Here is a 17,690-nt window from a genome sequence, read left to right on the forward strand (position 1 = left end):
AAGTCCTGGTCACTCTCAAATCCCTGCCACATGTCTGGTCATCTCCACACTCGTGACTCTGGGTTCAAGTGGAAAGGGGCAATAAAGCATGAAGGACTTCAAGGGAACTTCACCTGTCCTGCAACATCTCACTGGGATGCACACAAGGCGTCAGGCCCAGTTCTGCACCCCTTACTTCTGCTGATACCACCTTGGACCAGTCACCCCGCTCTACCACATCCCCAGTTTAGCGCTTGTGTGAGTAAAGAGCCTTCAGAGGAGATCAAGTTTAATGCGTCAACCCTGTGCTGGGCTAAAAAAAGCTCAGATGAAAAACACAAGGAAAAACAAAACCTGACAGTTGCAGTTTTCCATGGCAGGGTTGGGCCTCTTGGGTCGTTCTACTGTAAGTTCACCGTAACACTGAAAAGGTCAGGCATTGTTCCAGCCCTCATGTTTTCTCCTGCCTCCAAAGAACCCAACCACGTTCTGCTGCCGAACTGACATTTTTAAGAATAGGGGCTTTCAGGAAAATATTTACAGCTTCCTGGTTTCGCCTATTCCCAACGCACGGATGTCAATTCGCGATCGAGGTGTGCTGCGACCGATTGTCTCCCACCATCGGTTGTGTGGCTCCCGAGCCACAGCTGGGACCGCCGGAGGCTGCTGGCATGGAGCACGCATTTCCTGCCACCTGTCCTCCGACGGGCCCCACCGCCGCTCGGAGGATCAAACCGTGATGAGGGACGTTTCCGACATGAAGGGAGCAGCCTGTCAAACACAGGAAGCGAGGACGTGCCGTCCCAGGTCTAGGCTGGGGAAGGGGGGCAGCTTGGGTTTCTCTTCAGGGTGGTTGCATGGGAAATGACAGCGCGGGGCGCTGCGGGATGCTCTCTGCAGAGCTTCCCTGCTGCCACACACAAAGCATCATGAGGGAGTCCACCTGGGAAGGGAAGTCTAGCAGCCACAGTGTAATTCAGCATTTGCAAGAGCGCAGGACCCACATGGAAGACCCTGAGTCATGGATCTGGCTCGGAAAGACTTGTGCGAAATAGAGCCATGGAGGGACGACGGATGCCAAAGCTACCCTGGCCCTGCTACGACTGCTGGGTGGGCTCTTCATGCTGGAAAGTAAACCTGGAGGAGGGCTGATCAGGGAAGGTCAACGCAAGCCCTTGCCCTCTCCAAAATCAACTAACAGGCTTTATCTGCCTCTCCTGGGAGACGCAGTATTTCTACACGGTGTTTGGCCAGATGGAGCCCAGACAACCCACACCATTAACTGAAAGAGCCTTCCATGGCAGAACGCTGGCCAAGACCCTCAGCCCCAATCAGTTGTGTCCTAGCACAACTGTGAGAGCAAGAGCAAACCTGGCCACCTTTCTTCCACGTGGAGAAAGGACAGCAGTACGTGGTTTGGACATGTCCTACCTTTCATTGTCTGTGTTGACCGGCATGCGGTTCTTTTGCCAGAGGATGACCGGCTCAGGCAAGCCATGGATCTGGCACTGGAATCTGGCTACACCACCTTCCTCCACCACTGCATTCTGAGGGTGGATGTGGAAGTCGGACATCGCTGGAAGACACAAAGAGAGACAAAAACATTCACACGTGAAAAGAGATCCACTGCCAACAACTTCACATGAGCTAGAGACACCCCGATTTCCCAGAGACAGCAAATGGGATTGTAATGCAAGATCAGAAGGCTGGTTTGCAGCCTAACCTCCTGCATGGAGAAACAAGACTGGTGGCAAGTTCTTGCTATACTTCTGCCTCTGCACATTGAACTGATTGACTCAACCACGACAGGAGATGGTGCTCCATGACCCACATGCTCCACAGCAACATCTACTGGGGTAGTGAGATGCACAGACACCGCACTGGCACTTATCTGAGGTCATTCTCAACAGCTTCAGCAGGTTTGGGATCCAAGCTCACATCACAAAAGAGATGCCTATCCTTGCTGTTGCTGCTAATGTCTTTTCTGCTGTAAATATCCTTCTGACGTGCATGGGCTCGACTATTTTGCTTAAATACCTTGACCAAAAGAGCTCCCAGATACTCCAGTAAAACTCACAGCCCCCGATTTCCATCTCTGTTTGGCACGTGCTCCAGCTCATTGCATACCCTGCCCTCCAGCACCGCAGAAGGACCGGTCACATCCCCGCGCTGTGGAGCAACAGGCTTCAGCCGATAGCAAGAGCAGCTGCCAAGAGCCCAGCAGCTCCGCACACCGAGGCTGTTGGGGTTGGGCCACCCGATGGCGAACGACAAACCTCAGCGTGCCCTCGCAGGATGAATACAGACCAGCCTGCTTCAGCACAGCCACAGCTGTAACCGTTGTGCGGAAAGACTGGCATGCTGTTAGAGCTACATAAATAATACAGTAATTATTACTATTAATTAATTGGAAGGTGCTGCCTGTTGACTCGGCAATAAACATACTCGAAGCTAATAAACATCCCAGCGTTATTTAGCTCATGAGTCATTTATAGTGCCGCATCCGCGGGAAGATCTCTCACGTTATCGTACAAAATAAACTCCAGGAGAGCCCCCTGCTCTGCCACCCCAGCCCGATAATACCCCTCTCCCCGGCGAGAAAGCCTCGTCCCCTTTTACACGCATCAAGTGTAATGAATGTACCTCTGCTAAGGAACAAGCTGCATATGTGTCAGGGCAGCGTAATCATTCATCTGCAAACTCCAGTTGGGCTCAGGCAGATGGGAGATGGCCATTAGCAATCATACATTAAATATGTGTTGCATTAACCCGCACCGCTCCCGCAACCACCGCTCTCAACCCGCTGACTGCAGATTTAAGCTGATCAAGTAATACGTAAGGTTTTGCAGCCGTGAGGGTGGGATGGGCAGCCAGCCCCACATCGGGATACAGCGACGGGAGCAGGACCGGGAGGTGTCTGTGCGATGCTCCAGCCGGATGGGAACGCACTAGCACAAGGCGAAAGATCACGCAAAATTTTATTTCCCTTTCCCAAGATGAAAGTTAATGCAAATATCCTCTCTGGTAAGGGATGGACCCCAACGGTGGAATGGCAATTTACCCAATTCACACAGATTTAGCCTTGAAATGAGACTGCTCGCGGCCAAGAGCACTCGGCCATGTGGGAAGGAGCCCAAAGGCAGAGGCGGGGGGGGCACCCACACCAGGTGATTCCCCTTCCAAGGTGGCAAGGGATGCTTCAAAAAACGGGGAGTCTGGGGGTGCCCACGGCAGGAGAACTCAAGGGAGCCTGCAGAATATTTCAAGGCTGCCATTTGGAGGTCCAGACCAGGGCGAGCATCTTGCAACCAAAGCTTATGAACTCTCACCAAGAAATGAATCCAAGAATTAATGAGAATGACACAACGCTCGTTAATAAAGAAAAAACCAAAACAAACCCACAAAAACCCCAGACTCAGATGCCTGCAGGAAAATTCCTTTCAAATGTACAGATGCTCAGGGCTGAGGTTTTTTGGTGGCTGACAGGGTTGATAAGAAGAGGGAGGTGTGAATGAGAACAGCCCCGGCACAGACTTCGCTCTGCTGGCTACAGAATTCATTGCCGTTCCTTTATTTCAATAATATCACCTCTTATAGGTAAAACTGCAGCAATAACCTCTACTCTTAAAGACACTAGTATTAATATTTATCATGAATAAAACATGGGAAGTTATAAATAATTCAGTTATGAGGATGTTAAGTAAAATATTACTTTTCAATGACCCTCTAATGTGGCTTTGAAGCACAGTTTTATGTTAAATGCCTAGGAAACACTGTGACCCTTGCCAAGACCAGCTGGTTTGCAGAAGATGCATTAAAAATTCATGCACCGAGCTACAAAATGCTATTTTTAACACAGGTTTACGAGTTTATTTACAGTTGCAGAGACAAAAGCTTTTGTAGTGTCTCCGGTAAAACAGCAACAAAACTCGAACGCGAGTGATTACCTGGGACGCTGTTTTCAGCCTGGAAATAAATCACTGGGCGTAAGGAGAGGAGAGGGATAAGAGCACAACTGCTTCACAGGGCATCGCTCGGAGGGGCTACGTCTCTGCTGACCCACGTGAGGGTTTTATATACGTCCCAACTGACTGTAACAAACTCATACAGAGGAGAGCTTGCTCCTATTTGTCACTTGTCTTTCAGCGGCGAACGCCGGGACCCCCGTTATCAGCCGGGCGCTATTGTTTCAGCCGCCATGGAGAAGAGCTGTACAGCAGCCCCGGTGGGGTTGGCCAGCAGCCAGGGAGCTGCATCTCATTTCTATGCTAATGGCTATAATCATTTTAAAAATAAATACATGCAATCACAATATTCACCCGCGAGCTCCTAAGAGGGGAGGCACCCTCTAATCCATCTGCCTGCAGACTCTGTCAGCCAGCAGTGCAGCATCCGCATGCCAACGGAGGAACTGGTGCTGCCCCAGGCCCCTTCTGACTGTCATCGGACAGGGTGAGCGTCACCCTGTTCCCACTAAACTTCCCTCTGCCATCTCCACGTGTAGCATGGTGCCGTCCGCACACACCGTGTGCGTAGGGTAGTCATCAAGCCATGAAATCAGACCCAAATCACGCGCACGCTCGTTGATGCTCCACGACACGGTGTCTCAGAGCTTCTGCTACCATCACACCTGGATTTTGGCCATGGTACACACAGAGCAGCACAGGGCAGGGAAAGACGGAATAAAATGGGCTCACAGCAGATGGGGAATGGTCCTAGCAGCCCTCCCACGCTGCAGGCATGGGTGCACCTTCTCCCAAAGACGTTGGCCAAGGCTAGAGTCAAGCTGAGTTGTCTACAGCCACACTAATGCACGAGGGAGAGGAGTTACTCTTCACCTCTTCTTCCCCCGTATGGTATCATGGAAGACCTCAACTAGGATGAGCTTGGATCACAGGTGAGGCTCTTCCCTGAAGAGAAGCCCATCTCAGGATCTCCCATCACCTAGCCCTCACCAGGATGCAGTTCCCGAAGGCATGTCCTATGGACCTACTGCAGGTGAGCAGCAACGCTTATCCTCATCCATATCCACAGAGGATTTGTTCTGGTAAATGCATTTGCTGGGTCTCCTCTAATCGAAGCACACTCTCTCCATCCTAACAGGCCCCATAGAAAGGTCGATGGAATAAAAATGAAAATAGGTATCGAATTAAATTCTCTTTACTCCATGAGAAACTAAATTGAAACCATTAGTGGCCAATCCTTTTTTACTCAGTATAGCATTAGTGCTAAGCTGGAGATTGACCTAGATTTGATATAGAAAAAGAAAACATGAACTTGGTATGTCAAAGCAAATCCCAGGCCTGTTAGAATCATTAAAAGGCAAATATTATTATCAGCTGCTGGCACAAGGGGAGGAAGAAGACTTGAAAGGTTCAGTGCCAAGCCTGGTGTTAGGAGAGTATTTGGGAAGCCCAGCTAGCCCTGCAATCACATTGCTTTTGGCTTTTAAATTACTTACGGGCAAACAGACGGCCAGGTTGGCTCTGACACGGGAGGATGCTGGGGAGGAGCTGAGCACCCCCAAATACTCACTGACACCAGGCAGCCCGCAAGCAAAGACCTTTTCTCTATGTTTCTGGCACCAACCTGTTAAATTCAGACCTCTTCCATCGGAGGCACGTGGGTAAAATGCCTCAAAGTTAACACGGTACAAGGAACAGGAGTGTAACGGGGACATGCCTGGGCTCCCAGACGCTCCTGCCAAGGAGGGCAAGCTTCGTTAGCTCCATCACCACTGATGAAGGTGAAGCCCAGGAGGCAAATGGTTTGCCCGGTGTGAGAGAAGAAGCCATGGGCAGAGCCGACCCCTTCCACGAGTGGCTCTGTCCTGACGCTGGCGACAGCTGCTGATTTTCATACTGAATTTCCAACTTACTAATAAAATGGAATTTCCCTCCGGGTCAGCAGAAGTCAGGGGCGGTTTTAAAATGCAATGACCACGATGCCAATCAAACCCAGCCCTGAACCCTTCTCAAACCAGACTGACAGCTCCAGCAGGACCAACCCTCCGTAGCTGTGAGATTCGGTACGCGCCCATCCTCCTTGGCATCTCAAGTCCTTCCCAAACACCTTCCCTACCCCAAAGCAAGCAGAGGCGTCACAACTGCTTCCGTTCCCTCGTGACTTAGGAGACCTTCACCATTAAGTTAGCAACCTGCCAGGGAATATTTTCAAGGAAGTCGGCAGGAGAAGGCTTCGCAAACACAGGTCCCTTATTTGCTCCACTCCGCGCTCTGGAAATGGAGGATTCGCTTGCAAGAAAGAGCCAGCACAAAAGATGGGGGGGCGTACGGACACCACAAATCCCATCCTCTCCTCTCTTCCCCCTGCTGTCAAACAGGGACGCTTTCCCAAGTCTTTAAGAAAAAGACACTCTATCTTCTCTCTCTCCAATTTTTATTATTATTTTTTTTTTTAAGATGCATTTTTATAAAGATTAAAAAAGCCCACGTCACAGTAGCCCGGTGGCTACTCCAGCTGCAGAGCAGCCTCTGCGCCTGCGAGCCGGCCCTGCGTGTCTAATGATGCTATTGTGCGCGGTTGTTGCCGAACTGCCATCAGCCCAATTTTGAATGCAAGTTGCTTTGTGCATAGTGAAGCGTGAACAACAGCGCCGCCCATTTATCTATTTAATTCTCCAGGAGTAGCAGGAGCGGGGGCCTTTGCTCACATCTGAAGGGAAGAAAAATCGCCTTTCTCTCGGCTTTGGAAAGGGAGGGAAATATTAAAGACCAGCCGTGCCTCTCCCAGCACAGAGGAAAATCCCCTCTGCCCCTGCCCACTAATCACAGGGGTGAAAATCCCAAATCTCTATTGTCCGCGTTGGGCCTCAGATCTCAAAAGAAAACGGGCTGCAAGACTCTGGAGGGTTTGAAGCAGGGAAGACATTTTGGAGGAATGCAGCTCATTTAAGAGGAACCAAAATCCACAGTGAGATGAGAGAGCGAGGAAGCCCCATCTCACTCCGTGCTGGGCAGACGCAGAGGGAAAGAGGGTCGGTCCTGCACCCTTTCTGTTTGCAATATTTGCAAACAAACGCTTATTGCTCTTTTGCTTTGGCTGTTGTTTCCTCCCCTACCCCCGAGCTGATACAACTGCTCAGAGCAGGGACGGAGGATGCTCCGGGCTCTCCGCTCTCTGCATTTCGCATCCTCGTGTCTCCGTTGTTACCACACTCAATCAAAGCTGAGTGAAATAATTTAAACGAGACTGAGAAGACACCCCATCAGATGGACTTCTCTGGTTGAGGAACAATGTCTCCATCTGATCTGGTTTTTTTCCGCTGCCCTAAGTCCCTGGGATGGGGATGAAAGGGAGACAACGGAGCTAACGCCTTGTGGTGGGACACAGCAGCTGCCCACGGGAGGGAACATGCAACAGAGATTTTACGAGAGGAGGGGAAAGAACAATCTGCCGCTTCATGACTCCAGTCCACCAGGAAGCAAATTGCTGCCTGAGCTGGAACTAATGCTTCTCAATTTTTTGCATAACACGTGAAATGACTGCGAGCCAAATCCAGCTCAGGTCACATCCCCGCCGCACTGCAACGAGCGGTGCCGATGGATTCTACCGCCCCGTGATTTATTGTTTGTTTTGGTGCTTTGAGAAGCGAGTGGAAAAAAGCAGAGCGCCCTACTGGGGCTGATAAATATCCTCGGAAGGTAACGAGCACATCCCCACTGCGCGCAGACCGCGGGAGGAACGGGGTCAGAGGCAACATGCCCGGGGGTCCCTGGTTGCTCCCCCTGCCCTGCAGAAGCAAAGGACCAGCGCTGGGAGGAGAAGGATGGGTCGTTCCTGCAAAGGTCCCTGGAGGGACTTTATCGTGGCACCTGGAAAACCTTCAAACGCCCGTGCGGCAGCTCTGCTCCTCTTCCTGAGGCTCCCTTGGACGCGCTCCCCACCGCCAGCACATCCCGCACAATCACACGTGCCTCCAAGTCGGTCTCCCAATCCTAAAGAACGTTTAGTAGATTTATGGTATTGATTATAGCTCGCTTATTGGAAAAATAACTACAACACCATCAATTGTTGATGCAGGGGTACTCTCCCGTGAGTGGGAAAGGTTTTTGTCCGGATACGTGCAGTCTCTGCACCACGCATGGAAATGAACGGGGCCCACACACCCCCAGGGCTGTTTTAAACTGAAATATCTCGCAATTTTTATACGGCTCACAAAGCGCCATCCCTCCGGAGAGATGCTGTGCCCATAGCGTCCCAGTACAGCATGCCAGGGAGCATCCCCACCACCCGACACCCCACCACCCTCGCTCCCTTGACTCGGCAGGACAGAGAGCTGCCCGTGCCAGAGGAATCCCCTGAAAGCTGCTGGCCTTCGCCACGCTCTCCCTCGGGCAGCGGCAACCGCCCAAACGCTGCCTGCTCAGACCCAAGACCTCCTGGAACGCGGCTGCAGCCAGAAATCATCCCAGCCTGGACATAAGGAGCAGCAAGTGCCGGTGCATCAGCACAAACGCCCTCTCGGAAGCCCGGCGAGCAACCAGTGCTGCCTGAGCATCCTCAAACCTTTCCTATAAACATACCGGTCAGGCACAGGGGACGTAAAGTGACGCTCACGGTCACAACCCAAATCCAGCATCATCCCTCGAGTACCAATGGCACGCTCTACCCACGAGGCGACGCTGCTCCTCAGAAGTCACTTCAAGAGATGCATCTTGGCCATCTCCCAGACCCAATTTCTCACTTCCCTCCTTGTTCGGAGTACGCGGCAGAATACCATCACGTTACCTGCTACGCAGAGCAGCACGGCAGACGGCCCAAGGTGGTTATTCATCTTCCGGCACCCTCTTGTTTTGCAGGGGAATCGACTAATAAACAGCCCTTTTAGCACTCTCAAATTGGTTTCAGGGAGAGAAGTTGTTTCTGGCAGAGAGGGAGGCATCGCTGGGAGAGACCTTTATCAGGGAGCGCTATTGCAGTAATTTTTCAAGACGAAATTGCTCTCTGGCTCATGACAGCGTTTAGTGTATCCTGAGGCGACCATTTGCGAAGCCAAACCTGTGGTCCTGCCGCCCTGCCGCTGGAGGGAAGGGGGAGTATTAAATGTCATAAACAACTCTTAATTTGCTTGGGCGGACCGCATATGGGGCTAGCGATTCTGCAGTGCAGGAGGACGTTATCCGTCATCGTTACAGTGCTCCGGCACCGAGGGTGATGCTGGCCGGGCAACACTGGCTGCCGTCACACCTCCCAGCGGTACCAGTCACCGCGAAGGGCTCCTGCATTTCTGCGGGGTGACTTCTTGAGTGGGGGACACCCCGGCACCACACGAGGGTCCCCCACCCCAAAGCAGAGCTCCCCTCCAGCATCCCAAGAAGATGCTCCCTCCTGTTGCATCCACAGCGCACCCCGCTTCGGGCAACGGCTTCTTCAGGACCTCGCCGCCTCCCGGGCTTCCCTCCGAAGCGCGTGTTTGTTCTTTGCAAAATACCTATGAATTATCCTACTCGAGTGCCCCTGCAGACCCCCGAAATAATGAGAAAATGAAAGGCAAGATGTCCCGCAAGCCTCTGGGAGAGGCTGGCTCGGCCAGGGCAAAGCAAAGCGTGCAGCACGCTGCCAGCAGGCAGGTCTCTTCCTGCCAGATTCCCATCCGGAGGTCCTCGTGTTTTTCCTACTCTGACACACACAATTAAGACAAATTACATAGTTACCATTTTGATTTGTTGCACAATAAGAATGTTTTCCATCCCTCTCCCAAATATTGATGGAGATGGTGCAAGAGGAAGCTCCCGGCAGCCGGTTTTGGCCCTGGACCACTTTGTTTGCAGCCAACCGCTTCCGATATCGAGCGTGGATGAGCAATCCTGCTTTTTATCAGCTTGGAGAGGCAACGAGCCATCCCAGCGCGAGGCGTTATCCTGCAGCCCTTGCAACACCTCTAGGCAGAAACATCCCTGCTCAGACCTCCGGCTCTGCAAAGCCAGCAGCCATCCCAGATTTTTTGTGCTCGCCAACGAGCACACGCATTGTTTCGGCATCTCTGGAGGCAACGGTGGAATCCGGAAAGGTGAAGGAAAGGAAGCTTTTCATCGTGAGTGCCCACGGAAATGCCATCAGCCCCGCTTCAAGACAGGGAGCTGTCCTGATTTACAGGCTAATGAATTTTAAATGAGATGCATTTTTTAATTTTTTGTTGTCAGCCCCCATTTTTCTGCTAGCAATCATTCCAATAATAGCTTTAAATTTTCAGCATCTGGTTTTACCAGCTCTCTTGTAATTAGTTTACTAATGTATTTCACTGCGCCTTTGTTATTTTCAGAGAATTACTTCATTCCCAGCTATCAGAGATAGTGCACTTCAGTCTATAAGGAGTTTGGCCTTTGTTCCCTCGTGGTTATTCACATGGGGGAAGATGGCTCAGTGAATGACAAGCCTTTCTATCACCACACATTCTCCATTTAATGTCTTTATACTGGCTCGTTAATTATCACAGAAAACTCCTTTCCGAATGGAACCTGTGATTTATAGAAGACTCGGGCAAGGTGCCATTTTTATCGGGCCGACAGCAAACAGCACCAGCGCCGGTAATTCACTCTTCATTTTCCCTTCTGCTGCGGCGGGGTCAGCCCCACCGCGGTGGGAGTTTTGCCCGGGCAAGGGAGCTCAGCAAGCGCTCGGTGCTGCTGAGCCGCGGCCGTCACGCTGCTCCTGCACAGCTGGGACGACCAAGTCCATAGAAAACGGAGTACGGAGCTACAGCCTTCTGCCTGTGCACGTGGTGCCTGCCGTACGGACCGAGATAATTCCCCTGGGCAGCGGCTGGATGAGTGCCCGGAGGAGGTGGGACTGCCTCCAAGACGATGCCCTGCATCTTTTTATCAAATCCGGTGGTCCGAGGTGCTGCGGGTTCACGCAACGAAGCATCTCTTGGCGCTCGGCAAAAACCCAAGCGCAGTGCGGAGAGAGGCTCAGGCTTTCATTAAGGAGCGGGCAGTCGGACGCGACGGACTCCGTGGTACCTAGACGCATCTCTCTGCAGCGCCCCGTTAGACAGGACGGCAGGTTTGAGTCCCAGCTGTATCCCTCAGGCTCTAAAACATAAAACTTGCAAACCTCCCAGCAACGCGGGGTCCGGCCAGGGGGAAGAGCTGCGCAAAGCCAGAAGGGAAAGGCTCCCTGCAGACCCAAGGCAGCTACAGCACAGGAGCAAGGCGGCTGTCCTGCCTTCGAGAGGGAGTAATCCGAACAATGGTGTCTCTGTCCTGTGGAAATTAACTTCATCTCCTTCAGAACAGCATGTCTTTCACCACGTCCATACTCTGCGTCGAGCACGATAAACTGCCCCCTTCTTTCTTAAGGAAAGAAACAGAGGTGGAAACGGTGCATGCGTTGACTGAAGAAGTTATTCAAAGAGAAGAACAATCAGGAGAGGCTGGGTTTCCACCGCGTGACGCAGAGCAGCCGCCGCACAGGGGAAACACTCGGCATCCGCCGTGCACGTGGGGAGGAGAGAGGAGAGGCCGAAGGGCCCGAGCGCAGACGAAGAGCACACAGAGTTAGCATTACACAGGACTGCTCCAAAGCTCCTTTCTGTTCATTTTAACTCTGGGTTTCACTCGAATGCAGGTGATTTTCCAAAACGCTGAGTGCTCCTCCGCTCCCATCCCTTGGCGCTGAGCACAGAGATACTGTGCTGTGATGTTGCCTGATCCGGATTGAAGGTGATGATATCAGAGACGTAGAAAGGACCGAACTGCCGTGATACTGAGAAAATCCAGCTTCCTCCAAGCTCTGCTTTTCCTCCTAGCAGCGGCTAAGCCGTTAGCTGTCATCTCATCCCCGCGGCGGAGTTACATATATAAATTCCTGTTCGCTCCTCGGCAATAGCAACAGCTTCCTATTTTGCTGGCAGCGATCCAGGGGAAATTCAAGCTGAATTACAGCCATTCTTCAGAAAATAGGCCAAATCCACGAAAGCGGGACACATGACCGCAGACGCAGAGCTCGTCCTTTTTCTATTTATTTTGCGGAGAGAAGCCCCGTTGGCTGAAAATAGCTTATCTGTGGAAGTCTCCCCTTTCCGTTCGCGGCTGCCGCTCCTGGCTGCTAGCCAAACTGTTCCCACGTCAAAGAGAAAGTTCATCGCTCCGGCGCATCGGCCCTGCTGTACGGGACGTGCGGTTTGATGTTTTCACCGATTTCTCTCTCCGGGAGCTTGGAGGAGACGGGGATTGTATTTCTGCGCACGAGCCAGCGAGTGTTAACTCCTTTCCTGTGCCTCTGCTGGGACGGGTGTGCTTGGGGTCGTAGCCCAGCATCGCTTGTCGGCACATACAGAGCAGCGCGCGTACGCGTGCGTGCGCGCGTATGATGCGGCACGGGTGGTAACATGGGTCCTGGGTCCCAGGACAAGGTGAGAGCTTACATTTCATGCCAGGCTCACGTGAAGCAGCCGCGCCATCTGAAAGCACCTCTGCACCCCCAGCAAGTCCTGCCTCCTCCCCGCGCGCCCCACAGCGCCCTAAATGCCACCGGGAGACACATCGCCCTCCCGAAACACGCGGATGGACAAACACAAGCGAGGACACAGGAGGACAGTTAAGACGGATGGGGCGGATGGTCACACAGAGGAAAGAAGTGATGGCAGAGTTACAAACCACGAATCTCACCATCTTCATCTTCCTCACCGTCTTTATCTTCCTCGCTATCACCAGACCATCACCAAAGCCGAGGAGCACGGCCGCATTCCAGAAAACACAACTCTCCAGGGAGGACTGGCTTCTGGTTGATAAGAAGCAGGGAGGCTTATCTCCCAAACTCACAGCGACACCTCACCCCGGGCCCAGTTTATCAAATTAAACTCGTTACCTGCCAGGGCTCGTCGAAAAGAGGTGGCAGGAGAAGAGTGGCGGGTCAAGGAGGCAACGCTCCCACCGCCCTGCTGTGCCGCTCCCGGCTCAGCGCATCCTTACCGGCACCGAGCCGTGGCCGGTGGGACACCACCGCCTGCGAGATCAGCACCAGCACCGGAACGTCCCAGAGCGTCACACCAAGGGAGCAAGCTGACCGAAAGGGGAGATGCGCTGATTTCCTGCGAGGCCGTCCCACGGCTCTGCGGTACAGCCACACCATCTAGGGCTGTGCTCGCCGGGCGCGTTTTCTGCGCATAGGGTGGTTTACAACAGCGGGTTTCTATACGGTAGAAAGACAACATCACCGTGCCTACGGGACAGCGACGCACCAGGGATCCATCCTGTGTCATAACCAAATACAGTATTTTGCATATGCATCTATCACTGCAAGGAGAAATAACCAACGCCTTTCTACAGGGAATTTTTAAAACGAGCAGCCAAGCAAAACAAAATTTCAGCTTTGAACACTTTGCTAAGGTATTCAGGTATATTTTTTTGCTTTTTGCTTGTAGATTAGACAAACACCGGTAGCCTCAGGTGGTGTCTCTCCTCTTCTCAAAGACCTTTGGTACCATTTAGAAGATGGGAATAGGGTACAACGAGAGGCCCTGGGTACCACGAGGCGTGGGCAGTGATGCTCGGGAAGCCTTTGAAGAGCGTAATTCCCGAGGGGTGCTCCCGGGTGGGATAACTATTAGCTTGCAGGGCTACACAGAGGGGCTGGTGGGAGGGGGAGAGATGGGAAGACCCTGTGTTATTTCCTACTCTGGAATCTGCAGATATTTTAGCCAAATGAGTTTCAGGATGAGCAAACACGCGAAGAAGCACAAACGTGGCGGGTTGGAGTGGGCAGGCTGGCAGACCCCCCGAGCAGCGGTCCTCTGACAAGGAGACGCAGATTCTCCTGCGGGCTTGCGGCAACCATCAGATAAACCCTCTGCAGATACACCGAGCCCCTTACGCCCTCCATCACTCCGCAGCCGTGCTTCCAAACAACCCCTGGCAGCAAAATTCAATGTCATGGACAAAAGACAAGAGGAGACCTTGATAAGAAACCCAGCGCCCGATGCCCAGCCTGGAGAAGGGCTCGGCACCCGCAGCTTCTGCCAAAGGCAGGAGAGCTAGAAGAAAGGCTGGACACTCAAGGAGCCATGCAATCCAAATTTAAATATCAATATTTGCCTTCAAAGGCTCTCAGTGATGGGAGAGCCATACAATCCTGCAATTGCCCAGCAATGACGCAGAGGAGGGATGTGGCCATGTTCCTTCTGCATGTTCCTCCCCGGCTTTGCCGGCTGGGTGCACCCATGGGAGAGGGCTATCTCACCTGGGACCCCTCCATCCCCATCCCTGCTCGTGCCCTTGCTGTCCCCATTCGCTCCCCAGCCACGTTCCCATCCAGATGCTAGAGCTAACAATATCTAGCCACCTAAGCTCCCTGTACCATCATGAAATTTCATTTTAATTAAGGTTTCTTAAGGGTTTGGGATGCGCACGCGAGTGTGGAAACCTGCCTGGGCTGGAGCGATGCTAAACGTCGAGGAACGGCAGCATCACAAAAGTGATGCGGGATTTAGAGAGCAGGCAGGGGTCAAACGCTGTGCCTGAACGGTGGGGTTGCAGAGGGGGCAGGGGGCATTTTTATTGACTTTAAGCTCTGAACTTGAGCTTTGCCCCGGTGTTTGCAGCACACTGGGGAAATCAGAGCTAAAGCTGATCTTCAGGGGGCCTCCGCGGGGATGCTCAGCCCCTCCTGCACCGAGCCTGGGGAAGTGGTCCTCTCTCCTGAAATGTGCATCTTCATCAGAAAAAAACACTGGCACCCCAAAACAGGCACCTCTCTGGTATTAAAAAAAGAGATGAAAACTCAGTAACAAATACATAATTGTAGAACAGACTTTTAGAGACCTGAAAAACTGCTGGGACATCCAAAGTATTCAGGACAGTGATTAAATCTATCTTAACAAATCCTTGTGGGACATAATGACTCCCCAGGAGACCCACTACGGTACCCTAATAACTCGTTTATGTGACCAAATTGTCCAAGAAGAGATTTCGTGGGGGTGCGCACGCACACAGGACTGCGCACCCCACGGGCACATTCAGGCGGGGAATAAAAGATGGGAAATAGCAAAGTCCGTAAGGTACTCGCGTGGGACAAGGCAGGAGCATCCGCACGGGAAACATCACCAGCAACTTCACGGCCCTCCTCGCCATGAAATGAAATAAATAAATAAGGAGAGCTCCGGGAATTAGCTGTGAGGGTGACAGTGCCGAAGGAAAAGGAAAGCAGAAGCGGGGTGGGTGGAGGGGAAATCCAGCCCGGCTCGCTTTTGTGTTCTCGCACAATGGGGCATGTCAGCTCCGGAGCCTCCGCAAGCCATCACCCACCATCTGGCACCGGGCTGGACCGCTAATGGGAGGCCCCGGCACCCCAGCTGACTCCCAGAGCCACGGGGGAAATCAAGCTGACGAGCTCCCCGCATTAAGCCGCCTAAATTAATGCAGATGCGCGGCCCGCTCGCGAGAAAGTTGGCTGGTGAACGGCGGCAAAGAGAGCGGCGTAAGCCGGTTGCAGCGTGCCACGAACCCCACGCCAGCCCGGAGATACGGCCCGGCCATCGTATTAAGTGGGGCCAAGGCGGACGCGAGCCGCCCTTGCTCGTTTGCAAGACGGATTGTCGGCGAGGGGATGTGGAAGCGCAGCCCTTTTCACCAACCGCTCGCAGCTCCAGCCGGCCAGATGCAAATTCTGCAGCAGCGGGGACAGCCCGGAGGAATGTCGCCTGCCCGAGACGCGGCTCTCAAACCCAGCCTCATCACCTAACGAGCCTGTAACGCCGTATGGGAGCAGAGCGGCTGGGAAATGACTGCGCGTGGGGTATACGCGGGGAAGGGGATGAAGATGTCGATACGAGCGCTCGGGGCCAGGTTTGACGGCAGGACCTCTCCCCAGGAGCAACCCCGCTGATTTTGGCAGGGTGGACCCCAGAGGACTCATCGTCCCAGAGGAACCTTTACTGCCACGTAGACCTGATCTCTCTAAGCACGATGGTACAGAATAAGGGTGCCAGAGCCTGGCACTGAATTACAAGGGAAAATTCAGTGCTGTCCTGCTGGAGCAAAGGGTTGGCTGAGCACCTCGTTGAGTTCACGATGTCCAGCTCCAGCCCCTTCCCTTGCCAGCTGCTGCACGAGGAGCGAAAAGAGAACAAGCCACAGGGGATTAAGGATGCGTACCACTTCCCAGGCATGGAAATGCGTGTCGGAGAGCCCGCCTGCAGCCCGTGGGGGACACGAGATCCCACCTCCTCCCCTGCTCCTCACACGGCACTGGGCTGTGAGGGACCTGTGCCTCCAAAAGCTCCCGGGCTGCTACCCTGGGGAAGTCTGGGTGCGCTGATGGGTACCTAATGCTGCTTCTGTGGTGTAAGATGCAGGTCAGAGCACGCTGAAGGGACGCGGCTCTGGCTCGAGCGTGTAAAAAGATCTGCCCCCTCGTTTCTCCCCTCCATCACTGGCTTTGGAGAGCTGCTGGGAACCCAGCTCCGCAGCGGCCTGAGCTGGGGATCACAGGTGGCGGGGTTAATTCCGAGAAGAGCCTGGGAGGATCAAAGGAGCATCCCGACGAGCACAGCACACCAGACGGCTCTCACCGCTGTGGTTTCGCTACGGCATATGCCACGCGGCGAGCAGCACTGCCTGCCCGCAGCCGGCCCCACGCACGCTGCCTTGCACCCCAGCACGACAGAGGCAAACGATGCCCTCGCTGGCTTTTTGCACGTAACCAGCACCCTGCTCATCACCAGTGCCAAAGCGTGGCCACAGACCTCCCTGAGGGCAATGAATTCAACCAGCAGAGACCTCCAAGGAATCGCTGTGCCAAACGCCGGGCCAAAGAAAAACCAAATCTTTCGCAACCGAGGCACGTTTCAGCATCGCTCGGTACACGCCGCTGTTGCACAGCCCAGGGAAGCTCTCGGGGCGGCAGCGATGCCTTGGAACAAGCAGGTATTTGGGGATCCATTGCTGTCGCTGACGGCTGAGCTCCTGCTTCCAGCACCAAGGGTAAACCCAGACCCTTTCCAATGACTTTATAACCTATTCCCACAGATGGAAAATTTTATTCCCAAATGCGCAGAAACCCACAGAGCAGCAGCGTGAGTGATTACGGTCTCTGCTCTGTGGAGCTGCTATCGTTTGCAGGGAGGCAGAAACACCCCCATTTCACCTAAAGGGAGGGTGGTAGCATATGGTAAGCGTGGGTTACACTCAGCCCCAGGAGCAATGCTGTAGCTCTTACACAGCTCACGCCGCCTCCGAATCGCGTTTCAGGTCTGTAATGTCCCATCAGAAGAGAAGCAGAATTTTTACAGGGGTAGGAAAACTGGAGAAAACCTCTTCACACAATTCATTTGCCTCCAAATTCAAGCTAGTTGAAATAATCTGATGGTAAACACAAAGCACCGTTGAGATAACAGCTGAGCAGAGGCTTATATTAAACAAGCATCTTCAGATGAAAATATCACTCATCTAAAAGGCATCACCATTCATTCATGCTCAATAAAACACAAAATGGTTACAGATAGGGCTGATGGAAAATGAGGGAGAGGAATGGAAGTAAAGGTAAAGCTGCCAGGCAGGAAACAGCACAAGAAGGGGAAAAAAAACCCCCCAACAATGGGAAGAGGTTGATTTAGCATTCTGCTTTAGGAGAAATTTCAAAAGCAGGTTTTAATATCTGATAAAACTTCACTGCTGGTTGCCACGCTGCCTGACGGAAGCACAGAAGGGGACTAATAGCCCTGGCGTACGACACGATAAAACATTTTA

The 17,690-nt window shown here is 52.9% G+C and overlaps 1 protein-coding gene across 1 annotated transcript in view; it reads right to left on the reverse strand.

Moving 5' to 3' along the window:
* The window catches only part of IGDCC3 (immunoglobulin superfamily DCC subclass member 3), a 105,607-nt gene that overhangs the window by 42,192 nt on the left and 45,725 nt on the right, over positions 1 to 17,690 (reverse strand). The window contains exon 3 of the mRNA XM_054836624.1: positions 1,411 to 1,555. Within this exon, the coding sequence (XP_054692599.1) occupies positions 1,411 to 1,555 (145 nt within the window). The remainder of the gene's footprint in view (positions 1 to 1,410; positions 1,556 to 17,690) is intronic.

This window comes from Grus americana, chromosome 10 (assembly GCF_028858705.1).
Source record: "Grus americana isolate bGruAme1 chromosome 10, bGruAme1.mat, whole genome shotgun sequence".
Taxonomy (NCBI): Eukaryota; Metazoa; Chordata; class Aves; order Gruiformes; family Gruidae; genus Grus; species Grus americana.